This window comes from Chiloscyllium plagiosum, unplaced genomic scaffold (assembly GCF_037043375.1).
Source record: "Chiloscyllium plagiosum isolate Xiang-an unplaced genomic scaffold, Cpla_swu_hap1 HiC_scaffold_4, whole genome shotgun sequence".
Lineage (NCBI taxonomy): Eukaryota > Metazoa > Chordata > Chondrichthyes > Orectolobiformes > Hemiscylliidae > Chiloscyllium > Chiloscyllium plagiosum.
In genome coordinates this window covers 138,684,931-138,710,950 of record NW_028270142.1, presented here as the reverse complement: position 1 = coordinate 138,710,950, position 26,020 = coordinate 138,684,931, and the positions used below count along the sequence as shown (strand labels likewise).

Genomic DNA, 26,020 nt, shown 5'->3' with positions numbered 1-26,020 from the left:
TTTCCAGGCTGTTAATGGAGCATTTGTGAACTTTAATTGTTGGCAATTTGAAAAAGTCCCCAGTATACCTTTAAGCCTAACAGTTAGTTAGTGAGTTGACAAGAAAGAGTGTGGACCTGGAAAAGCACAGCCAGTCAGGCAGCATCCAAGGGGCAGGAGAATCGACGTTTGGGGCATAAGCCGTTCATCAGGAATTAGGAATGTCATAATTACATATAAAGGTAACTAAGCTACCCTGTTACTCACTTGAAGATTCCTGATGAAGGGCTTATGCCTGAAACGTCAATTCTCCTGCTCCTCAGATGCTGCCTCATTGGATGTGCTTTTCCAGCACCACACTCTTCGACTCTGATCTCCAACATCTGCGGTCCTCACTTTCTTCTAGGTGACAAGAAAGGGAGAGTATCTCTCCAGGCCAACTCCCCCAACTATGTTCCCATCTCAGCACATGTGGTGGTGGGTGGAATTGCTCCCTGAATATCATATTTACATTTCAAGGGAACTAAGCTACCTTGTTACCCACTTGAAGACAGAGTACGACATTCAGTACCACAAAATCACCTATAGATCAGGTGATAAAACACACATCTCTGAGTTGCAAGCTTGTGTGCTGAAGTCCTGTGGCAGGGAATGAAAATAAAAATCAAGACTGACATTCTGGTGCGTTACTGACCAATTGCCACAGTGGCAGTGTGTGTATTTGAGATTAAATATTACACCAAAGCCCTGTATGCCTTTCCAAATTGATATAAATATTCCTTGAAACAAACACAGAAAATGCTTTGAGAAACTCTGCAGGTCTAGCTCCATTTGTAGAGAAAGAGGAACAGATTTAACATTTCGAGTCTGGCATGTCTCATTTTCAGAACTCCAGACCCAAAATATTGACTCTGTTTTTCTCTCTACATGGATACTGTCAGACCTGCTGAGTTTCTCTTGCATTTTCTGTGTTTGTTTCAGATTTGTAACACCTGCAGCATTTTGTTATTTTGTAAATGTTCCTTGGAACTATTTCAAGAAGAGCAGAGAAGTTATCTATGTTGTCTTGAATAATAGTCATTCATCAAACAACATCACAAGAACAAGTTATCTGGTCAATATTTCAATGATGCATTTGTGCATGTTGGCTACTGTGCTTCTTAAATTATAATAGTGACTGCACTTCATGTGCTTCATTGTCTGTAAGGCACTTAGAGATGTCTAGAGTGTGGTGAGTAACAGGGTAGCTTAGTTACCTTTATATGTAATTATGACATTCCTAATTCGATTCTCCTGCTCCTCAGATGCTGCCTGACCTGCTGTACTTTTTCAGGACCACACTCTCAACTCTGATCTCTAGCATCTGCAGTCCTCACTTTCTCCCAATTTGAGATGTCTGGCAGTCCTAGCATCATAGAGATCTATAGCACAGAAAAAGACCCTTTGATCCATTGCATCCACTAGGGTCAAAAATAACTACATGACTATACTAATTCCATTTTCCAGTACTTGGCCTTTAGCCTTGTATGCTTTGGCATTGCAAGTGCACATCTAAATACTACTTAAATGTAAAAAGGCCTCTATCATCCTTGCGGGCAGCACTGCGTTAATGCAAATCTTTCTTTTAACGTATGAATGGCTCTATATCCACTGCAGCGTTTGTACAGATAATTTAGCTATATCACTGGTGCCATATATAATACACCTTACCTCAAATCAATAGATCAATTTTTCTTTTGAAAAAAGTTGTTGTTTAGTTACCTGCCAATTGTTTATATGTTCCCACAACAAATAATTTTGGAGAAAACTATAACTGTCATAGTATATTATGTGTTACCCTGGTTTATTTCAGTTAGTACAAACATATTCATTGTTCTGTGCAGCTGCTTCACATCTGTATCGAGGGCTGGGGAAACTGGCGCTGGTCCGAGCCATTCAGTGTGGACAACATAGGCACATTTGTTAGAAGTATCCAGTACAAGGGCAGAACAGCATCACTGATCATCAAAGTACAGCCACTTAACAGTGTGCAAAAACAAGTAAGTTTCTTTCATGTGGTCGCGTATGAAGGCCAACCATTTTCTTATGCATTCTAACCCTTTAAATACAGAAGAGAGATGTCGGAGTTTGTGGTCTGTAAATATGTTTTCCATTTTATTCTGCTTTTGAGAAGATCTGCCTTTAAAAGCTGAAGCTAAATATTTAAACATGGGAGAAACAAAGAAGTATTTTTTTTAAATAAAGGCACAAATAAGAGGTGCCTTTTGAAAGATGCAGCACAGTTTTGCTAATCTTTTAAATATTGGTTGCTGCATTTACTTACACTGACTCCACATGATCTAATAGCAGCTGTGGAGAATGTCTTAGAAGTATAGAGTAGTTACAGTATAGAATCTCCTGGTGAGAATTCTGAGTTTAAACTCCTTTTTTATCTACTTACCAACCAGGTCAACGTTTCATTATTTGCCCTCTCAGAAACCTTTGTAATTTTAAAATTAGACCCCCATTTGATCTGCTGTTCAGTGGGGAAAAAAAAGGTTTGAGTGTGTTTTAAATTGTTTCTTCACAGCTATATCCTCTTCTTGTAGTACTCCTTATTGGATCCTTCCTGAATCTCCATTGTCCTTCCTGTACTAGGATGCCCAGAAGCATGCTTATTATGCAAAACAGCACAGGCCTTTTTACATTTAAGTAGTATTTAGCACTGAGAGCAGAGAGAGCCAAACAACTATTTGATAGATGTGTTGAAAATGTTGAAGGATGTTGGCAGATAAAAAGTAACATGGAGATTATTTTTTTCTCTCATGACGGGAGAGTCAATAGCCAGTGGATATCAATTTAAGATAATTAGCAAAAGAACCAGAAGCAAGACAAGAATGTCTTTTGCAGCAAAGTTATCATTTGATATGGGTAAAAGAGATGCAGACTCAATAATTGCTTTCAAAAGGAAATTGGATAAATACTATGGTTGAGGGGGGAGTATGTGCAGGCAGAAGGCGAGTGAATGGAGTTAATTAGATAACTCTTTCAAATAGCTGACACAGGCACAGTGGGCCAAGTGGCCTGCTCCAATGCAAAGATTCAGTGCTTCATTAACATCTGAAGAGAGCATCTGCAAAACAGACAGTATTTGCAGTGTCAATGTTGAAATACCTCAGCTTGATTTATAATCCAATGCTAAAATCCAGTGCTAACAATTTAGTTAGAATCTGGTTTAGTACCTTGTGTACAATACAGAATTAGGATTGCCATAATTTCAAAATAATCCATACGTATTTGAAGGTATATGAAGTCCATGATTATTATGTGCAACATCATCCTCCATAAATGTGAAGAGTTTCATTTATTTCTGCTGGTTATTCTTCAACCCACACATGCACGAACTTAATGATTTGTGATACTGTTCCCTTTCAGATCATTATTTGTGGAAGACAAGCTATTTGCAGTTACTTAAATCTGGATGTGGAGCTCAAGGTGGTGCAGCATTGCAGTGGGCAAGATGGACAGGAATCAATCAAAGAACATCTTTGCTGTTTGCCACTGAATCAGAAGATACCATCTTTTGTTCTTGAGAATGCAGAATTCACTAGGTTGTGCATCAGGGTTATGGGAAATGACACAGACTGGTCACCAGATGTGTACCTAGAGACACTTCAGTCTGAAAACAGCACCGTCATTCAGGTACTGAAATCACTTGGACAGCTGAAATTAAGCTTAGTTGCAGTATTAAACCATCCAACCTTCGATCCTGCTCCCCCATTCAGTCAGATGGTACATCTGTACCTTAGCACCATCTACCTGCTTTACTTCTAATAGTCCTTAATAGCCTTACCTTAAAAAAATCTGTCAACCTTAGTTTTAAAATTTTTAGCTGATTTTCTCCTCCCATCCCTAGAAAGCCTTAACAGCCCTCAGGAGGGAGAGAGTTTCAGATTTCCATCCACCTTTGTGTGAAGAAGTGCTTCCTGACAGTCCTCACTTTCCCACTCTCTCAACTCCATTATTCATTTTCAAGATCTCAATTGTTTCTTAAGAATGTGTTCTCTTGGGGGTGGGGGCATGCGGGGGTAGTGGAGAGCATAACTAGACATTGTCAATATAAGATAGTCACCAAGATATCCAACAGAGAATTCAGAAGAAACATCTTTGGCTAAAGAGCGGTGAGGATTTGAAATTTGCTCCCACAAGAAGTGGTTGAAGTGAATAGTATAGATGCATTGAAAGGAAACCTAGACAAGCATTTAAGAGGGTTTAAGATGAGATAAGAGACTCAAATGGAGGAAAAAACAACAGCAATGCACTAGTACATCAAATGGCCTTCTGCACGAAATTTTATGTAAACCATTGAATCGCCCATTAACCTTTAACATTGAAGGGAATACAAGCCTACTTATGCAAATTGTTCTCATAATTTAAACATTTTCACTCTTGTATCTTTGTGAATTGTTAAGTGTGTGGGTATTGCCTATGGATTTATAATGAAGAGTGGTGTTAATATGATATTAATTTAATTTTCAAGCGCTGTGCGAACACCCTGGAGAAATATTACCTGCTCTGAAGAGGAGCAAGCAATGCAATGCATGTGCGCACTTAATCACACAAGATTCTCCTTATATTTAATGATGAAGATCAAAAAGAGTTGACACGTTCCCTTTACTCATTTTTAGCCTGTATAAAATTAAAGTGTGTACTGTTTTTAACATAGAGTGTTCAACTGGAACTGATAAGGATCTCGACCACATAATGCATTCATCCATTTCCTCCTCATTCGATCTGTGTGCTTGACTCACTAAGGAAGTGTTAAGTGAGGTGTTTTTGAACTAGTGCAAGACCAGAATGACTTTGCACCAGCATAGATGATGAAGTTGGCCCATAAAACACCAAACAAGACAACTTTGCAAAGTTTGGGACTGAGATAAATTCACTCATGCTTCAAAGTATACCCAGTTCTTAAGAAGAAGAAAATAGAATGAGCTTAAATTTGTCAAATGAAAATTTGCTTGATTTTTATTTAGTTCTTTGCTTCATGGCCTCCTTCGAATAACTAACTTTTATTTCTTTGTTGTTGATGGCTACAGATTCCCAATTCAAATGGCTCCGTGTTGCATGTGTGGTGTACTTGTCTGAACCTGGATGCCAAATCTCCTGTACAGCAGAGAGTGGTGAGTGTTCTACTCCTTTTCAGCACTTCCAAAGTTCTGGTACTCATCATTCACTAGTAAACTAACAACAGTCTGTCACATTTATTCACTCCCCTAAATACCATTCTGCCAGCACTGGAAAGTTCAGATGTGTAGAGTTAAGATGAGGGGTTCACTGGAATAACACTGTACTGCCCTCCTAGATCAAAAGGATTATGCCAATTATTATGCCAATACTAAAGGGGTATGGAGCAATTCAGTCATTGTAATCATCTATTCAAAGACTATCACTTGTGAAAGTGTAAAATTGTTGAGTTTGGTAGGAAGTGTAGAAAAAGGGATAAGGCCACACCTGCAGTGGTATGTACAGATTTGGTCTCCTTACCTCAGAAAGAAAATATGCTTGCTTTAAAATTTGCATCCATTACTGGATGGATTCCTGGAGTATGATGATTTTCCTGTGCAATGAGATTCAGTAAAGTAGGTCCATATTTTGGTAATACCGCCAGAGGGGAATGTAATCTCCAGCCCATTGTTTCAGGATAAAGCAACGACCACTTCGGATTGAGTTGGGGAGTAATTGCTTCGCTCTGAATGTTATGAATCTATGAAATTCAGTCGTGAAAGCTTGGTCAATGAGTGTTATAGGCTGGGATTGATTAATTGTTGGGCAGTAAAAGAATCAAAGTGTAGAACGGTGTCATTCCTAATGAAGAGCTTATGCCTGACACATCTATTCTCCTGCTTCTCAGACACTGCCTGACCAGTTATGCTTTTCCAGCGTCACACTCTTTGACTCCTTAGGTGTTAAAGGTGCTCATTTAGATGTTCAGCAAAGATTAAGCATTTTGAGTTCTACATGACTCTTCTTTGGAATACCAAGTTAAAAAATCACACAACACCAGGTTATAGTCCAACAGGTTTAATTGGAAGGTTTAATTGTTGGACTATAACCTGGTGTTGTGTGATTTTTAACTTTGTACACCCCAGTCCAACACCGGTATCTAAAAAGAGCCAGACTGGATTTGAAATGTTAACTCTGTTTTTCTCTCCCCACAGATGCTGCCAGACCTGCTGAGTCTCTCCAGCAGTTTGTTTTTATTTCTTTCATTTCACCAGCATCTGCAGGACTTTGTTTTTATTTCTATAAAAAAGATCTCATTGACTGACAGAGTAGGCTCAGGGGACCATATTACCTATTCCTGCTCTTATTTCTTACACTCTTACATTCTATAACTGTTTGAGTTAAGGTTTCTCATTAGTATTTCTCCTTCTTCAAGACACTCCTTAAAACCTGCCGTTTTGGGCAAATATTTGGTCACCTGTCCTAAACATGTCCTTATATCACTGTGTCAAGCTTGATAGCTCTCTTCTGAAGTATCTTGGAATAGTTTACAATGGTAAAGGTGCTATATAAATGCAATTTGATGTTGTATCATTGATAGCATAGGGAATTGTCCCCAAGACGAGTCAAATCTACAGGAGTATATTTTGCACTTGGGAAAGAATGGCATAACATTATTTTATTTCTCAAACTGTGATGTTGTTGTTCCCTGCCCTCACCTTGGCCTTCTGTCCACTGACAAACTTGTTTTATTTTTGCAGCAAAGGCATGTTAAGATTCTTGTGTTTGAATTGCAGCTGTTTCTCAGTCCTTTGTTTGTCATGAGGAGCCATCTCCCTGATCCCATTATTCTACACATCGAGAGACGAAGTTTGGGTTTGAAAGAACCTCAAGTCATTGCTGGAAAGGGGCAGGAAGAGCCACTCCAGAATGTGGAACCTGAAGTCGTGCACCATTTGACATTTCAAGCAAGGTAACCATAAAATTCTTGCCCGTGACAATCAGTGACCGCTTCTTCACCTTGTTCCAGACACTCTAACAAATGCTTACAATGTGCTTTGAACCTTCTTTTCAAATTCTCAGCCTGTAATACTTGCCTATGTGTAGTGGTATTTCTATAGAGTATAATTAGTGGTAAATTGTTATGTTTGCCTGCATTGTACATTTTGTACTCTGATGTAAATTATAGCATCAGTAGGGAAGGGTGGGAAATGTACTGCTTCTGTCGTCATTCCTGTATTTTGGTGTGCAGATATACTGATGTAAACTGTTATGTGACTTGGCGTGTTGGGTAGGTTGGCAGAAAGTGAAGCAGTCGAATGGAAAGAAAGAAAGGCTTGCTTTTTTTCAAGGGTCATTTTTGGCCCCAGGTCATCCCCAAGTGCTTGACAACCAATGAAGTATTTTTGAACTGTAGTCAGTGTAGGAAAAGTAACAGCCAAATTGTTCATAGCAGGGTCTCAAAAGCAGCTGTATGAAAAGACCAGCCTTTCAGTTCTGGTAGTGCAACTTGAAGTGCTCCTATTTCTGAAGCTTAATTTAATCCCCATCTGTGAATAATTTAGTCAAAACAAAATCGAGGTGTTGTAGAAACCCTTTATAACGCAAATCAATCGAGGCAAATAGCAGGCACCTGTTGAAGGTACTGCCTCTGTCTCAATTGTTTGGAATTCTCTACCACAGGACGCTGTTGAGGCCAGTTCGTTAGATATATTCAAGAGAGAGTTAGACATGGTCCTTGTGGCTAGCAGGATCAAGGGATATGGAGAGAAAGCGGGAGCGGGATACTGAAATTGTATGATCAGCCATGATCATATCGATGGTGGTGCAGGCTCGAAGGACCGAATGGCCCACTCATGCACATATTTACTGTGTTTCCATTGGCTGGGTCTTGCTGGGTGCTGTGGTTCTTCACAGCCCCTGCAGCTCGGCTAAGAGGTGGGAGAAGAAGTCTGACCAGTATCTGGACGGCTGCTCCATAGCATTTGAATGTCGGGAGCAGCATTATTTGCTTAGCAGTAAGAATTCCACTTCATTTGAGTACGATGCCAAGCAAGTGGATGATTCATACCTGTGTAATTCTAACAGCACCAAGTGTGAGAAGTGGCCAGTGCCCTACACGGCAGCACGGTGGCACAGTGGTTAGCACTGCTGCCTCACAGCGCCTGAGACCCGGGTTCAGTTCCTGCCTCAGGCGACTGACTGTGTGGAGTTTTGCACGTTCTCCCCGTGTCTGCGTGGGTTTCCTCCGGGTGCTCCGGTTTCCTCCCACAGTCACAAAGATGTGCAGGTCAGGTGAATTGGCTATGCTAAATTGCCCGTAGTGTTAGGTAAGGGGTAAATGTAGGGGTATGGGTGGGTTGCGCTTCGGCGGGGCGGTGTGGACTTGTTGGGCCGAAGGGCCTGTTTCCACACTGTAAGTAATCTAATCTAATCTAATCTACACTATGGGCACTGCCACCCTGCTGAGGAGGCCAGGTGAGTCAGAGCTCACAGCGAGCGGAGTAACTTGGATGGCGGCCCAAGTTCACAAGGGTGCATATGGTTAACTATTTTGTCAAAAGTTCTCCTAATGAGCCTCCCTTGAGCTCTGGGTCTCCCCCAGCTGTCGCAAAATTCCAGCAGGGACAGGATGAAGCCCTTATCCAGCTGTTAGCCGTCCTCTTTTGTTCTTTAAGGGCAGACAGACGGCCAGATGCTACTCCCACTCCCATATGTTCTCGGAAAATGTCAGACAGGTTGGGGCAATGGAAAGACGGCTGATCCATTTTGCATACCGCAACCTTCAAATTCGGTATTGGCAAGCTTGAAATCCATCCCCATGTGGACAGATCCACTTTCACACAGATTGTATTGAAATAAGATGGTGAAATGGGCACACCCCATAGTGTAGAATCATATAGCACCCAAGAAAAGCCCATTACATTCCAAATCATCCAAACTCTCTGAATTAGAAAAATAAAAGCTCCACGTTTGTCCTCTGGTTCTTTTGCCAATTGTTCTTAAGTATGTCCTTATGTCACTGATCATTGTGCCACTAATTATTCCATGAAAACCATTCATGCTTTTTACACACTGCTGTCAAGTTCCCCCATAGTCTTCTCTGCTTTAAGAAGAGCAAGCTCATCTTTTCTCATAACTGAGTTCTCCCATCCCTGCCCAGTCCACCCTGCACCTCTCCAGACATTGTTTATGTAATGTGAACATTACTGGCAAAGCCAACATTTGTGTCCAGTCCTATCTGACCTTGTGTAGGTGGTGGTGAGCAGCTTTCTCAAACTTCTGCAGTCAATGTGGTGTGCCAGCAATGCTGTTAGAGTGGGAGTTCCTGGACTTTGACCTAGCAACAGGGAAAGAAAATAATTTCACATCAGGATGGTATCTGACTTGGAGGGAACTGGCAGGTGGTGCCATTCCCTTGGATCAACTGTCCTTTGTCCTAGCTAGGAGAGGTTGTGAGTTTAGAAAGTGTTGTGAAAGGAACCTTTATAAATTACTTTGCTGCATTTTGTCAATGCTGCACACTGTGTCAGTGGTGGTGGGAGTGACTTGAAGATGGTGGAACACCAGTCAATTAGGCTGCATATCTCTGAATGATGTCAAGCTTTTTGAGTGTTGTTCGAGCTGCACTCATCCAGACAAGCCTGGAGTATTTCATCACGCTCCTAACTTGTGCCTGTAGATGCTGCTCTGGCTCTGGGAGTTAGGAGATGAGTTGCCCACCTGCAGTATTCCTAGCCTCTGACTGGTTCTTGCACTACCAGTGACACCTTCCATACCTTTAGAACATAGAACAATACAGCGTAGAACCGGCCCTTCGGCCCTCGATGTTGCACCGACCTGTGAGCTATTCTCAGCTCGTCCCCCTATACTATCCCATCATCATGTGCTTATCTAAGGATTGTTTAAATCTCCCTAATGTGGCTGAGTTGACTACGTTAGCAGGTAGGGCATTTCACACCCTTACCACTCTCTGAGTAAAGAACCTGCCTCTGACATCTGTCTTAAATCTATCACCCCTCAATTTGTAGTTATGCCCCCTTGTACAAGCTGACATCATCATCCTAGGAAAAATACTTTCACTGTTTCGTGATGATTGAGAGCAGTATGTTTTAATGCTAATTGGCCAGGTTGGATTTGCCCTGCGTTTTTTGTGGACGGGACCTAACCTTTCCACAATGTTCCATCTTTGCGAGTGTTATAGATGTAGTAGAATAGTTTGGCTTAGGGAATGGCCAGTTCTTTAACACAAATCTTCAACACCGCAGCCAGGATGTTGTTGGTGCGCATAGCCTTTGATGTATCAAGTGTCTTCAGGCATTTATGGGTGGAATTCTTATTCAAACCTGCATTTGGCAAAATATGAATTGACTTTTAGTTCTTGGCAAAGGAAATCATGTTTAAATGGCAATGCAATGGGTTGTAATAATAATTCCCCTTTCTTCACAGGGAGGAAGATGAAGCATCCCAGTGTGCAGTCCCCATCTCAACAGTTCTCATTAAACAAATTGTCCGTGGGCTACAAAGTGATTGTACTGTTGGCAAGTTATTTAGAGAGTTCTACAACAAGAACACTGATGCACGTAACCCTTGGCCGTACATAACAAAGGAACCTGACAGGTAATGTAGTAAAACCCTCAGCTTTCTGCTCTCTGTACAACCAGCAATTTGGAAATATGCTAAACATTTGGATACAAATGGATACAATTAAAGTGTCTGTTACTTTGGTCTATTTAAACTGAAATATCCTTTAATCAGGAAACGCATAACTATTGCCAGATATAAGCAACTATACCTAATAATGTTCTGTTTCACTTTTTATTCTCCTCCTCTTATCAAATTCTTTACATTTTCAGTGGATCAGGGAAGGTTCTTTTGAGAGAGGGGAGTTTATCTAAATGTAACCTGTATGAACCTATTTCTGATCAATCTTAGAGTATCATTTGTATTCATAAAAATATTTGATTTAGAGATGAAATCTAAACACTTAATAATGCTTTGGTTATAAAGTGACCATTATCTTTGCAAGTCTGTATGATTATGTGAGAGTTATTTGATCCCCAAGCTGACTTTGTAAAGTTCCGAATCAAAGAGTTGTATCAACTGGTAATCCACAGTTAAGAAGATAAATGTCATTTTTGCTCGGCCTGAGAAGATTGTATGGTAACACAAAAGAATTTGTTGGTAATCTTTATGTAATCATTTGCTGGCAGCCTTTTAAAAGCCAGAACAATTTTTAAGGATCTGTCACTTCTGACATGAAGAATCATGACAGCTTAAATACTTACTTCAAACATGTAACTGCCAGCAAGGATAATGAAAAACTAATCTGTTTCTCTTAATGTGTGTTTGAACCGAGCAGCAAAAACAGCAGTGAGCTGCTTGCTCAGTGGGACAGTCCAATGCAAGTTAAACTGTCTGCCTGGAAACACTGCCTTAATACCCTTCTTGTTGAACTACTACCTTGGGCTTTGTTTGTCAACCAATCCAAATGGGACCTCTGGCTCTTTGAAGGCGAGAAGATAGTTGTGCAAGTTCCTGCTGGAAAAGTAATTGTGCCTCCAAACTTTCAGGTACACATGTTGATAATTTGCGTTCACGCACTTGGAAAGAAAATCTTTTGTACGTTTTGAAAGGATTGCCTTTTAGTTTCTGGGCAGGTTTTGCATTGTCCATTGTTCTTGTGAAGAGCTTTGCTGAGATACTGATAATAATTTGACTGAACATCCACATCAGCCTACACATTGAGAAGGTCAGCACCTGAGCTGTCAGCTGATATAAATAATTGGCCTCCCAAATAGGATCTTTGTTTATTTCTTCAGTGGCAATGCCAACATTTGCTGTACAAGACCAAAAGGTACAGAGGCAGAATTAGGCCATCCATAGGGTCAGCTCCACCACTCGATCATGGTTGATACATTTGTCAAGCCCATTCTCCTGCCTTCTCCCTGTAACCCTGGTCCCCTTACTGATCAAGAACGTATCCATCTCTGTTAAATACACTCAATGACTTGGCCTCCACAATCTTATGAGTTCCACAGATTTACCACTTTCTGGTAACATTCCTCCACATCAATTTCTTCAGAGTTTGCTCTGAGGCTAGGCCCTCAGGTCCTCGTCTCTTCTATGAGTGCAAATATCTTCTCCATGTTCACTTTATCCAGGTCTTTCAGCATTCTGTAAGTTTCAATGAGATGCCCGCCCCCCCCCCCCCCCCCCCCCCCATTCTTCTAAACTTCATTGAGTATGAACTCAGGGTCCTTAGCAATCCTCATATGACTAGTCCACTTTCCTAATTTCCCTCATTCACCACCACCTTGAATACAACCAGGTGGTTTGTGACGCCACTGAAGGGGACAAAAGCAGCAATACACAGAAATAGATATGCGGATTGTACTGGATCTCCAAATAAAGTTGGACCAGTCTATCTCACATGTATGTTTTTCTGTTATTTCATTCTGGGATTTCAGAGGCAGTGCTATAATGGTAATGTCAGAAGAACAGCAATTCAAAACCCCAAACTAATGTCCTAACGACATGGGTTTGAATTCCCCTCAAGACATTTGGTGAAACTTGAATTCAGTTGTTAAAGATCTAGAATTGAAAGCTGATCAAATGGTGGCTGTTTGGCCTCTTTTGGTTTGTCATAAAAACACATCTACATCACTTGTATCCTTTAGGAGAGGAAATTTGCCATCCTCACCTGGTCTGGCTCACATGTGAATGAGATGCACATCTCTGCAATGTGGTAAGACTATACAATGTAGAAGCAGAAGTAGACTATTCAGCCCATCCAGACTGTTCTGCTATTCAGTGCGATAATGACTGATCTAATAATCTTAAGCTCTACTTTCCTGTCTTTTCAGTATTAGATTTTATTGTCACATGTGCTCAAGCCTTGGGATACACCCTATAATCCTTAATTCCCTTACTGATTAAAATTATGCCCCATCTCAGCCTTAAACATATTTGACAACCCAGCCTTGACTGCTCCCAACCGTGAAGAAACCCACAGATTCACTACCTTCTGAGAGAAGAAATTGCTCCTCATCTCTGTCTTAAATGGGTGACTCTTATTCTGAGATTATGCCCTTTAGTCCTAAACTGTCCCATAGGGTGAAACAGCCTCTCCATATGTATCCTGTCAAAACCCTAAGAATCTTGTATGCTCCAATAAGGTCTCATCTCATTCTTCTAACTTGCTATGGGGCCATTCTACTCAACCTCCCCTCATAAGACACCTCCTCACACCCAGGATCAGCTTAGTGAATCTTGTCTTGACAGCCTGCAATGCCAGTATCTCTCCCTTCAGATAAGGGGACAAAACTATTCATGATATTCCAGCTGTAGTTTGACTAGTGCCCTGTATAGTTTTAGGAAGGCTTCCATATTTTAATACTCAGTTCCCTTTCAAATGAAGGTCAACGTTTCATTTGCCTTCCCTTTTGCCTGAATGTGGATGCTACTATTTTGTGATTTATGCACAAGGAGGTTGAGTCTGAATTCTGGGTAGATAGGAATGGGCAACAAAATGCAGGGCTAACCTGCAATGCCCACATCCCAAAGACAAATAATATTTTTTTTTAAAAAACAATGATTTATTCACCTTACTATGGTTGTAGAGGCATATGTAGGTCAGACCGAGCAAGATGGCAAATTTCCCATCTGGAGGACATTAGCAAACCACCCTTCCCCTAACAAGATCACAGTGACTATCCCTGATTAATCCAGGCCTTTCTAAGTAAGGTTCGCCCTATCTCTCAATATTAATCCAAGTGGTTTGTCTTTTGGTCTGAGTGATCAGCCAATCAGTATATTGAAATTCGCTCCTGATTAGCTGGATGCTGTTTTTAAGCCTCATTGTAGACTCCCAAGTCAATGAAAAGGGTTTCAATGTACCTTAATAGTTCTTGTTAGTATCTTGAAAATTGCAATCAGAAGTGTTCTTTCAGGCATTACATTCCAAAACGTAAAACCTTATTGTGTTTAAAAACCTTGTTGTTTCGTGAGAGCAGGTTGTCTGCAGGATACCCGAGACTTGGAAATAATGTGTGGCCTGAAAAAAGAAAGGAAGTATCATTTTTAAACAATATGGACAACTTTAATTTGGTTCAAATGCTGGCTTATTAACTGAGAAAAGAAAACTGCAAAATGCCACCTGAAAATAGTGTAAAATGACCAGCACTGTAATTGTTATTAATCATTCATTTTAGGAGCCTTTTCAGATTGGTATCTACTGGGCCAGCACAAACACTGTACACAAATCGACAGCAGTCCGGCTTGTGCATGATGTCACATCCCCGAAGTGGAAGGATTATCCTGTCACTGATGTCATTACACTGGATGAGGATGGGATCGCTGATGCAGATGTAAAACTTGGAACCTTTCCCGATCATCAGAAGGTCTGTTTGCAACCACTGAACCCTTTCGTTGCCCCTGGGGGAATGTTTGAAAAACTGTCTCGGCAGTTTTCTGTTGGAACATTAGTGTGCTATGTAAAACCATAAGCAAAAACTCCCTTTCCACACAGCCAAAGAAGGAAAACTTGCTCTGGATTCTGCACTTCTTTGCCAGCTCTTACTGCTGCTTGTATTGCTAAGTGGGTCCGGGTGCATGATCTCCCAGAAAACATTGCACCAGAAGCACTTCACAATTCTGAAGTTGAAAACCGAATGTGCTCGAGAAACTCTGCAGTTTGAGTTGCATCTTCTTCCAAAGAGTCACGCCGACTCGAAATGTTAATTTCGTTTCTCTCTCCACAGATGCTGCCAGACCTGCTGACTTTTTCCAGCACTTTATGGTTTATCCTGGAATTTGCTACTAATAACATTGGCAGATCGTTGGGTTTTGATTGTCTGTAGATACTTTGTGTGTAATTTTTGAGAATATCAGAACAGAGTGGGCCAATTCGTTCCTTGAACCTGTCTTGCCATTCAGTTAGATCAGGGCAGTTATATAACCTAACTCCATAAACCTGCCTTGATTCTTTCATCGATAATGCCAAATAAAACTCTGCATTAAAATTTTTATTTGCTTGGAGTCACTTTAGGTGAATACTTCCAGAAATCTTTGTGTGAAGGACTGCTGCCTGACTTCAACCCTGAATGACCCAATTCTAATTTTGAAGTCATGCGGCTTTGTTTGTGCTCCCCTAACAAAGAAAATGATTTCTCTCTTTGTACCCTTTTAACCATCCTTATTACCTCACTTGGATCGCCCCTTAATCTTCCACCTTCAAGAAAGAAAGGCCGAGTCTATGTAACCTATCCTCATAATTTAAGCAGTTTATTTCCTAGTATCATTCTGGTGAATCTACGCTGCATCTTCTCCAAAGCCAATATATCCTTCCTGATGAGTCGAGGCTGCATGCAGTCAGCCAAATGAAGTCTAACCCGAGCTCTGTGCAGCTGGACATTAACTTAGACTCTCTTGAGTTAATGCCCAACAGCTTTTTAAATTACTTCTTTGTTCCTGTCCGCTAATGCTGGGTGATTTTTAACAACTCACCAAATCTCCTTTTACAGTAACTTCCACATTTGAAATCTTTACTATCTGGAACTGCAAATGCAGTATATATATGTATAAAAACCACCATCTACAAGTTCCCCTCCAAACCATTTACCACCCTGACTTGGAAATAGATCAGCATTCTGTCAGTTTTGGTGTGCCAAAGCCCTGGAACTCCCTCTTTAATGGAACTATGAGTTTACTGTGTCCCAAGGACTGAAGCAGTTTCAGAAGGCCAGCTCATCACCACCCTGTCCAGAGCAATTCAGGATGGGCAATAAATGCTGACCCAGTCAGCGAAATCCATATCCCATGAACAAATTTAGAAAGAAAGCAGCCAACCATTAATGGGAGTTATTTGCACATTTCCTTTCTTCTGGAGGAAATGCCATAGGAACCTCATACCTGGGAAGAGAAGGAGTGTCAGTTAGTGTCTAATATTTTTTATTGCAAAGCTGCTTACCTACATCACAATAAGGAGTTCACTTTGAGAGCAGTTAATTGGCTATGATGTGTTTTGGGGCATTGCGGGTATGGATATAAGGTGATGTGAATGCAATTTCTTTTATTTCTGTTTTACTGATTTGTTAACTGTGCTTTTGCAGCTGTGTCAGTTTTGTATATCTTCAGTGGTACGACATGGGATTCAGATCCTAGTGATTGAAGACAAGACCATTTTAATGAACGCCACGACTCACAAAATCTACTATCGCCCTATGCTCATCTTCCCAGAACAAGCAACACAAAAGGAGGTACAAGTTGCAGAAATTGTTGTCTTTTAGTTTGTCAAATCTATGGCAGTACCAGGCATGTATATTTAATCCAAGTTCTGAATGTATGATAAAGGTCACTGTAAATTGCAGAACATTGAACATTTTGACTGGTAAATTAACATTTTTGTCTCATTTGACATTTCCTTCCTTTTGAAATTGTCATAATATGTCTGTTATGCTGGGTGGCAGGGTGAAATGTGAGGAGGACGTTAGGAGAATACAGGGTGACCTGGACAGGTTAGGTGAGTGGACAGATGTATGGCAGATGCAATTTAATGTGGATAAATGTATGGTTATCCACTTTGGCGGCAAGAACAGGAAGGCAGATTACTACCTAAATGGAGTCAAGTTAGGTAAAGGGGCAGTTCAGAGAGATCTGGGTGTTCTTATACACCAGTCAATGAAGGCAAGCATGCAGGTACAGCAGGTAGTGAAGAAAGCTAATAGCATGCTGGCCTTCATAACAAGAGGGATTGAGTATAGAAGCAAAGAGGTTCTTCTGCAGCTGTATAGGGCCCTGGAATATTGTGTGCAGTTCTGGTCTCCAAATTTGAGGAAAAACATTCTGGCTATTGAGGGAGTGCAACATAGGTTCACGAGGTCAATTCCTGGAATGGCAGGACTATCTTATGTTGAAAGACTGGAGCGACTGGGCTTGTATACCCTTGAGTTTAGAAGACTGAGAGGGGATCTGATTGAGACATATAAGATTATTAAAGGATTGGACAGTCTGGAGGCAGGAAACATGTTTCCGCTGATGGGTGAGTCCCGAACCAGAGGACACAGCTTAAAAATAAGGGGTAGGCCATTTAGGACAGAGATGAGGAGAAACTTCTTCACCCAGAGAGTGGTGGGTGTGTGGAATGCTCTGCCCCAGAAGGCAGTGGAGGCCCAGTCTCTGGATTAGTTTAAGAAAGAGTTGGATAGAGCTCTCAAGGATAGTGGAATCAAGGGTTATGGAGATAAGGCAGGAACAGGATACTGATTAAGAATGATCAGCCATGATCATAATGAATGGCGGTGCAGGCTCAAAGGGCAGAATGGCCTACTCCTGCACCTATTGTCTATTGTCTATTGCTATGATAACAAATTCCACATTTTCGCCATTCCCTGGAAAAGGAATGATGTGGAGGTGCCAGTGTTGGACTGGGGTGAACAAAGTTAAAAATCAAAGAACACCAGGTAACAGTCCAACAGGTCTATTTGGAAGTACTCGCTTTCAGAGTGCTGCTCTTTCATCAGGTAGCCAGTGGGACAGGATCATAAGACGCAGAATTTGTGTCTTATGATCCTGCCAATTAGTTACCTGATGCAGGCGTAGTGCTCTGAAAGCTAGCACTTCCAGGTAAACCTACTGGACGATAACCTGGTGTTGTGTGATTTTTAACTCTAGAAAAGAAAGTGTTTCTAAGTGGGTTTTTTTTTAGTGATTCTGTGATATTTATGACCCTTTTGGTCTCACCGTTAAGTTGAAACAGTGGGCTGTTTGGTATTCAGTTGAAATATGGCAAGGGTTGGAGAGGAACTCAGTTCCTCTAAAGATGGAAAAGGCTGCTGGAAGATCCATCAAATGGGCATCTAGCAGACAGCAGTTGGGCATTCCACCAATATGAGGACCCTGACTAAGGAAAGACTAGTCACGAAGAATCGCTGGCCGATTAGAAGCAACAGCAGCATCCTGCAGGAGGCTTGATTGCTGCCAGTGCAAACCCCTGCTCCCTGAAAGGAGAATAACCATGGAAAAGGTGGGGTTTTCCTGGGGCAGCGAGGGGGAAACCTTGGGGATGAAGGCAAAGATGGGGAGGATAGCTCTCAGTGGCCATCCCTGAGTTTATGTCCAGTCCATCGACAGTATGCAAATTTTCTTAGTTGCATCTACCCTATTGTACCTTTCCTTAATCATGAAGAGGTGTGTGAGATCACCCCTCAGTCTTCTCTTTCCTAACTGAATGGCAGAACAGACTCAAGTAGCTGAATGACCTACCTCTCTTCCTTCGTCTCCATCATAGGAAACACCTGTAATGTGAATTTGACCAAGTAAGCGAATGGAGTGGGTACAGGAAAAAGGCATGAATCACCAGAATTACAGCAAAGTATGAAAGCAAATCAAATGATCTCATAGAGCTGTTCCAGGGGTTTCTCATTTGGGATGATATTATGTTCACTACTCAGGATAAAATACTATTTTTTCTACAATGGAGCTTCCAGTTTGGAAGGTTTCAAATGTAACCCTACTGTCTCAAAAAGATGTGGAGGTGGCAGTATTGGACTGGGGTGGACAAAGTTAAAAATCATACAACACCAGGTCATAGTCCAACAGGTTTATTTGGAAGCACTAGTTTTCGGAGCGCTGCTGCCTCATCAGACAGTGACCTGGTGAAGGAGCAACGCTCCGAAGCTCGTGCTTCCAAATAAACCCATTGGACTATGACCTGGTGTTGTATGATTTTTAACTTTGTCTAGAAAAGGAGGAAGAGGAAAAAAAGGGCATTACTGACTTGTTAGCCTGGAGTAGGGAAGACACGAGTATTATCAAGGTTGCGATTATAAGGTATTTTTGAAAATAATTGTCTGTTGGACAGAATCAAGATGGATTCAGGAAGGGGGAATCATGTTTACCTGTCCTATTTGGAGGATGTTCCTAGCAGAGCTGATAAGAGGGAAGCAGTGGATTTAGTGTATTTGGATTTTCAGAAGACTTTTGATAAAATTTCATACGGAAGGTTAGTCAACAAAATTAAAGTGTATGGGAGCCTAATCTTCAGTCGCATGTCTCAAACTGGCAATCTGCACGTCCTGTCCTGTGATAAATTACAGATATCATTCTCAATAGATATTGTTTAACTGATGAATCTTTTACCACTTTTCAGCTGTTTAAAGATATGACCATAATTAATTATTAAAGGAATTCCTTTCAAAATTTGACCTTCAACTGTCTCATAATGGCCTTCAATGTAATTTCAGTAACTTGTGAGGTCTTTAACAGATTTACACCTCATTTCAATATATAGCTGTTTGCATTATAACTATTTGAAGAATACTTCCGTTGCAATTTGAGATGACTGCCTTTGTTATTATTAATCTTTGGTGACCACTCAGTGCCTCAAGTTGGGTTGAATACATTTTCACTAGATTTGGCGAGTTGGCAGCTGTGGTCTTGTCTAGTTCCCCTGAAGGGAGTAATACAGCCCCTTCTATCCTTGTTAACTGTCAACAGATGACATGCTCGTTGAAGACGTCTATATACATTTCAAAACAAATAAGAAATTCTAATCGTAGCCACTTTCCAGTGAGACAGTTGTTTAAAATTAAAGGGTTGCACACACAGAACATTTCATATCATTTACGTTGCAAAGCAGTGAGAAGCATGGTAGCTACAAGTTTTTTGCAACTCCTCTCTTCCAGTCAGTGATTAGCAGGTTTTGCCTGGGTTGGAGGTAGTGGAACGCATCTTCTGTTATTCATTTGTAGTGTCACTGGATGGCCAGCATTTATTGCCCATTCCCAGTTGCCGTTTTGAGGTCATGGTCGTGAGCTGCCTGCATGAACTCCTTCAGTCCATGTATTGTTGATAGACCCTGAAAAGCATTCGGGAGGGAATTCCAGGATTTTGACCCAGCAACACTGAAGGAAAGGCAATATATTTCCAAGTCAGGATGAGTGGCTTGGAGAGCAACCTGCAGGGAGTGGTGTTCCCATGTATCTGCTGCCCTTGACCTTTGAGGTGGAAGTGGGTATAGGTTTGGAAGATGTTGTCTAAGGATGTTTGGTGAATTTCTGCAGTGCATCTTGGAGATTTTACACTCTGCTGCTACTGAGCATCAGTAGTGGAGGAAGAGGATGATGGTCTTGTTCCCCTCAGAAAAGAGGGATGTTACTGCACTCTCTTACTCCATGTACCAATGCAGATCTCATGCATATTGGCTGTTGCATTAATGTGCAAATTTTCTTCAGTGCGTATTCCTGGTCCTTTCTGCCTCAGCACCATCATTCTTAGAAGTGGAAATAAAAGTACGTGAAATTTACAGGACGCAACCAAGCCATTCTGCCCAACTATTCCATATCAGTGTTTACACGCTGTACGGTGTTTACACCTTGTCCAATTTGATTCTACACCAGAGAGAATCATACATTATGAGAAACTGAAGCTTCACCCCTCCCTATCTCTGAAACCTCTTGCGATTTTAAGGACCTCTAATAGGTCAGCTCTCACTTCTCTCTATCCAAGAGAATACAGAGACCCACACTGTTCATCCTCACTTGATAGCTGACAGGACTTCCAAATCACTACAATCGCAGATACCTATGCTCATCTAACTATGGCCTCTTGATCATAGCACAAATTTCTGAACTTCCACCCCTAAAAATCTCCACCTCGGTCTCTCTCTCTCTCTCTCTCTCTCTCTCTCTCTCTCCCTTTTAAAACACTCCTTAAAAACTAATCTCTTTGACCAAACTTTTGGTTATCTGCCACGTTATCACCTGGTGTAGCTTGCTGGCAAATTTTTTTGACAGCACTCTTGTGATTGATATGAGTCATTTTACAATGTAAAAGGTGTTATATAAATGCAGGCTGTTGTTGTCATTGGAGAGCTAAGCATTTTGAGGTGAGGAGAGCGAAATTGGTGCAGGAGCAGTCAATATAACCCCAATAGCCAGCTCTGAGGAGGAGGTGCTACCTTGCTGTTGTCCTGCTATTACGATGTGGCAAAGGTATGGCTAAGCAATAGAATGGAGAGCCCTTTCCCAGAGCAAGTAAAACAGGGAGTCCAAAGAGAGGGAAAATTTAAAATGGGAAAACATTCCCAAAAGCACATTAGCATATTTTCCTCTTTGTGATACTTTATCACATTTTGTTCAATGTCTCTTTGCTCCATTTTTCTGTATGATGTGAATTTAAGCTCTTGGAATGGTATCTTTGGCTGAATCTTACATCAAATGGACTGCAGCGGCACAAGACGTCAGCTCGCACCATCTTCTCAAGCACGACCAGGAATGGGCAATAAGTGCTGTCCCAACCAGTAAAGCCCATATTTCCTGAATGAATGAAAAGAAAAGCACTTTACCAGCCTCCACCACCGTCTCCCACGATCTTAGCAGGGAACATCGGCTGAGAGGAATGCTGACTCTCCCACTGACATTGTACAGTCCATTGCCCTCAAAAACAGAAATTCTACATCAAGGAGCTCTCTGCTACTTTAGGGAGGAACCTTGCAATGTGGACCCAATGTTTAAAAATGGAGTCCAGTGTAGATAAGCATAGGTATCTGAGATGGTAGTGATTTGGAAGTTCTGTCAGCTATCAATTGAGGATGAACAGTGTAGGTCTCTGTATTCTCTTGGATAAAGAGAAGTGAGAGCTGACCTATTAGAGGTCCTTAAAATCACAAGAGGTTTCAGAGATAGGGAGGGAAGCTTCAGTTTCTCATAATGTATGATTCTCTCTGGTGTAGAATCAACTTGGACAAGGTGTAAACACTGTATAGCGTGTAAACACCGATATGGAATAGTTAGGCAGAATGGCTTGGTTGCATCCTGTAAAATGAGATTGAGTGTTGGGTGTGGGAGGGGAAACCCGAGCTCAAGGCAAGATATAAACCTTTGGGGTTTGGTTTTGGTGGTCTGCTGGGTTGCCATTCAACATTTTTTTTACTACACCTCAAGGGTACTTCATTGCTTGTAAAAGTGTTTAGAGGTGGCCATGCAGACCACCATATTAGATGCATGTCTTTCCTTTATTAGTAATGTTACTGAATTTTATTCATGTTTTTCAGCGTGTCCACATAGCAGAAAGTTCTGTGTTTAGCCTCAGTCCAGCGAGAGCCCACTCTCCTCCTGTGCCAAGCTCCATTCCATGCTGGGATCTCCTCGCAGGTGCAAGTCAAGCAGATTTCATCACCCCACTACCCCAGAAATATCTGCTGTTCGGCTACTCTCCGCACATTGGCATGAACAGCTGTCAGTTCTGGAGTCTGCCAACTATAATTAGGCAGGATTTTCCGAGGCAAAGTGTGGCAGTACCTCTTGGGGATTCCGGTGAAAGTGGATTTTGTTCCAGGTACAGTGAAAGCAATTTTGATTTCGAAAAAAAGTCTCTTGTTGACATACTCTGCCATGCGTAACTATTTAACTTCAACATTGATATTTCAAGTAACTAACCAAGACACACTGTGGGGACTTGTTGGAGGGCATTCCTATTTGAAGACCGAAATTCAGTAATCCTCTCTTTTATTTCTAAAGCAAGATATAACTTTGCGTGTTTTGCAACTAATCATTTTTGATTCCATTCCTCTGAATTGCAAATTTCCCTTCACAGTTAATGTATTAAACTCTGGCAAGTACACCAAATCGTTTATGGAATTGATTTGCAATGTCGTGTTCAATTGCAGTGATTTATCACTGTCACTATGTGTTTCCCCTACTTGTGATCTGAGAGCCCTGTTGAAACAATAAGCATTGTCAGACCATATTATTATCAAACAGTGAGACTTTGTCATCCAGTTCATGTTGGGTATTCTCTGAGAACAGCTAGAATTTGCAGAAACGCCAGCCAGGATTGGTCATTGTTTTTGAGACAAAATGGACCTGTTAGTGGGATGTAATGTCTCTCAAGGGCTGGTCCAGCATGGAATAACCCCGTTACTACCTACATTACTCTTGATGATTCTTAATTGCCATTCTTCTCAGAGTTAAATTAATGATGAAACATAGTTTGGATATCACGGTGTCACGGGTTGTTCGAGCTTATTTGCGTTCACTCTGCAATGAGTGCTTCCCTCTGGTGACAAGGCCTTAACTGAATTCTCTCAGTCATACTTTTCAGTTCCCCTGTTTGGGTATGTTTGCGCAGCGCATGAAGACATGCAAACAGATCTCCAGTCCCCGCCTATTTGTAATACATGTGCCTTTTCACAAGACGATACAGGAGAATAATGGCAGTTATACATTTGGTGTCTATCTTCAAACCCCTCACCCCAACCCCGCTCCCCCCTTTTGTTATTGTAGCCCTCATTGTTCCTGCTGTTCCCTGCCACCCCCAACAATTCCACTCCCTTGCCAAACCTTAACCTTACAACGCTCCTTATTCAGTTCCCTTCTCTGTTTCCTCCTACCCACCACACCTATTCACCTGTTGTTTTTCCCATCCTCAAACACAGCTCTCAGCCTCTCCAGCCTCTCCCTATAGCTTAAACCCTCCAACCCTGGCAACATCCTTGTAAATCTTTTCTGCTCTCTTTCAAGTTTCACAACGTCCTTCCTATAGCAGGGAGACCAGAATTGAACACTGTATTCCTTCCATTACTTGCATTGTATGCATTTGCGCAAAGAAACTACTTATTACGAAGGAGCCATGTGACTGTACGCTTGTACTCCTTTGAGCTTGGGGGGGGGGGAAGATGTCTGCTCTCCCAGAACCCAGCCTGGTACATACCTCTTTGAATTTGTGAACATACGTCTTTCCTGTTTTTGCTGAATAAGATTGTGCCTGTGAGTGTAATTACAGCAGGCTGGGGCATCACTGTGTACTTGTGACAGTCTAATGAACGAAGACTTGACAATCAAGGTCAGGAATCCGGCCTGCCTGAAAGATTTGAAGAACCTAATGATAAAACTCACATTGGGAAACTGACGTTTTGTCTCCTCCCCTTCCGCACTGGCCCAGAAGAGTCTGCCCAGAGAATCGTATTGCACAAGAGCAGCTATTTAGTCCATCGTGCCTGTGCAAAATCTTTGACAAAGCTACCGACTATTTCCACTGCCACCGGTCATTCCCTATCATCCTGCAGTTTCGCTATTTCTTTTCAAGCAAATCACCCGTCAGATAATAGTGGCTGCACTTTGTAAGAGCAAACAATTGCAAAGCACTTTGTGATGCTGCTATAACATGGTGATCCAAATAAATTGGAGGATCATGTTTGTTATTTTGATTGGAATGATTGTTTCTAACACAGGCAAAGGGCATCACCATTAGAGACGGCTGTGCAATCTTCTGCACATGTACAGCAAGCATTTGCACTGTCGATGTATAACACTGGCATAAAGTGGTTCTTTATTTTCAACATATATAGGCAAGACTTGAAATAAAATAGTTCAAACAAAATTCTATTTCATGTAGGGCAACTCATGAAAATCAACAAGAGGCATTCTTAAACTGTTTGTGTCCTTGCCCCAGTTCCCTTTGATTTACATCCTGGGGTTTGTGTCAGTTGATGTAGCCAGACATGAAACAATATGCAAGGTGCATCTTAACTGAAAACAATTTATGAATACAGCCAAGCTTTTGACGTACCTTAATTTATATACTCTGCTTCAAGCTTGTATTTCTCGTCAACTGGTAGACTTCCTGTGATGCTCCACCTAGTGGTAGCATTGGCACAGGCATAGACTAATGTTATTTGTATTGGGATTTTCAGAAAGATCAAGGAACAGTTTCATCTTCAGTACTCCTACACTTCTTTCAAAATTCATGGTTCCTGTGAATGAACCTGTATTTGCTTTGCCATTTGTCATCATATTAAAAAATATAGAGATGGTGAAGCAAGGGTGGCACAGTGGCTCAGTGGTTAGCACTGCTGCCTCACAGCGCCAGGGACCTGGGTTCGATTCCAGCCTCTGGCAACTGTGCGGTGTTTGCACATTCTCCCCATGTCTGCATGGGTTTCCTCCCAATCCAAAGACCTATAGGTTAGATGTATTCGTCAGGGTATATAGGGTAGGGGAATGGGTGGGTTACTCTTCGGAGGGTTGGTGTGGACTCATTGGGTTGAAGTATAGATGAGCAGAGATCTCAGTGTCCAGGTACACAGATCCTTGGAAGTTGCCACCCAGGTTGACAGGGTGTTAAGAAGGCATACAGTGTTTTAGCTTTTATTAATAGAGGGATCGAGTTCCGGAACCATGAGGTTATGCTACAACTGTACAAAACTCTGGTGTGGCTGCACTGGAATGTTGTGTATAGTTCTGGTCACCACATTATAAGAAGGATGTGGAAGCTTTGGAAAGGGTGCAGAGGAGATTTACTAGGATGTTGCCTGGTATGGAAGGAATGTCTTACGAGGAAAGGCTGAGGGACTTGAGGCTGTTTTCGTTAGAGAGAAGAAGGTTGAGAGGTGACTTAATAGAGACATATAAGATCATCAGAGGGTAAGATAGAGTGGACAGGGAGAGCCTTTTTCAAAGAATGGCACTGGCGAGGACAAGGGGGCATAGCTTTAAATTGAGGGGTGATAGATATAGGACAGATGTCAGAGGTAGTTTCTTTATTCAGAGAGTAGTAAGGGTATGGAATGCTTTGCCTGCAATGGTAGTAGATTCGCCAACTTTAAGTGCATTTAAGTCGTCATTGAACAAGCATATGGACGTACATGGAATAGTGTAGGTTAGATGGGCTTCAGATTGGTATGACAGGTCAGCGCAACATCAAGGGCCGAAGGACCTGTACTGTGTGGTTATGTTCTACGAAGGGCCTGTTTCCACTCTGTCGGGATTCTATGATTCAAAGCTGATGTGAATGACTAGGCCAGGAGCTATCAGGTGACAATGAACAGTCTGAGTCTTGCTATTCTGTTTGATAGGGAAGAGTGAGAGTTGACCTTTTAGAGGTCCTTAAAATCACAGGAGGTTTTGATTGAATAGACATAAAGAGAGAGAGTCGCACAAAATGGGAAGATCAAAACTAGAGCAAAACTAAGATAGTCAACAAGAAATCCAATGGAGTATTTAACCAGGGAGTATGAGAATATGAATCTTTGTACTTCAGGGAATTGGTGAGGTGA

General features: G+C 41.5%; 1 protein-coding gene across 4 annotated transcripts in view; it reads left to right on the top strand.

Moving 5' to 3' along the window:
• The window catches only part of vps13b (vacuolar protein sorting 13 homolog B), a 977,967-nt gene that overhangs the window by 902,653 nt on the left and 49,294 nt on the right, over positions 1–26,020 (top strand). For all 4 annotated transcript variants that reach the window (XR_015757055.1, XM_043687669.2, XM_043687667.2 and 1 more), the window contains exons 44-52: positions 1,863–2,018; positions 3,394–3,660; positions 5,058–5,141; positions 6,762–6,937; positions 10,414–10,584; positions 11,327–11,537; positions 14,178–14,366; positions 16,077–16,223; positions 22,019–22,302. Coding sequence is in view for 3 of the 4 variants with exons in the window: in XM_043687669.2 (XP_043543604.2) it covers positions 1,863–2,018; positions 3,394–3,660; positions 5,058–5,141; positions 6,762–6,937; positions 10,414–10,584; positions 11,327–11,537; positions 14,178–14,366; positions 16,077–16,223; positions 22,019–22,302 (1,685 nt within the window). In the remaining variant the exon portion in view is untranslated. The remainder of the gene's footprint in view (positions 1–1,862; positions 2,019–3,393; positions 3,661–5,057; positions 5,142–6,761; positions 6,938–10,413; positions 10,585–11,326; positions 11,538–14,177; positions 14,367–16,076; positions 16,224–22,018; positions 22,303–26,020) is intronic.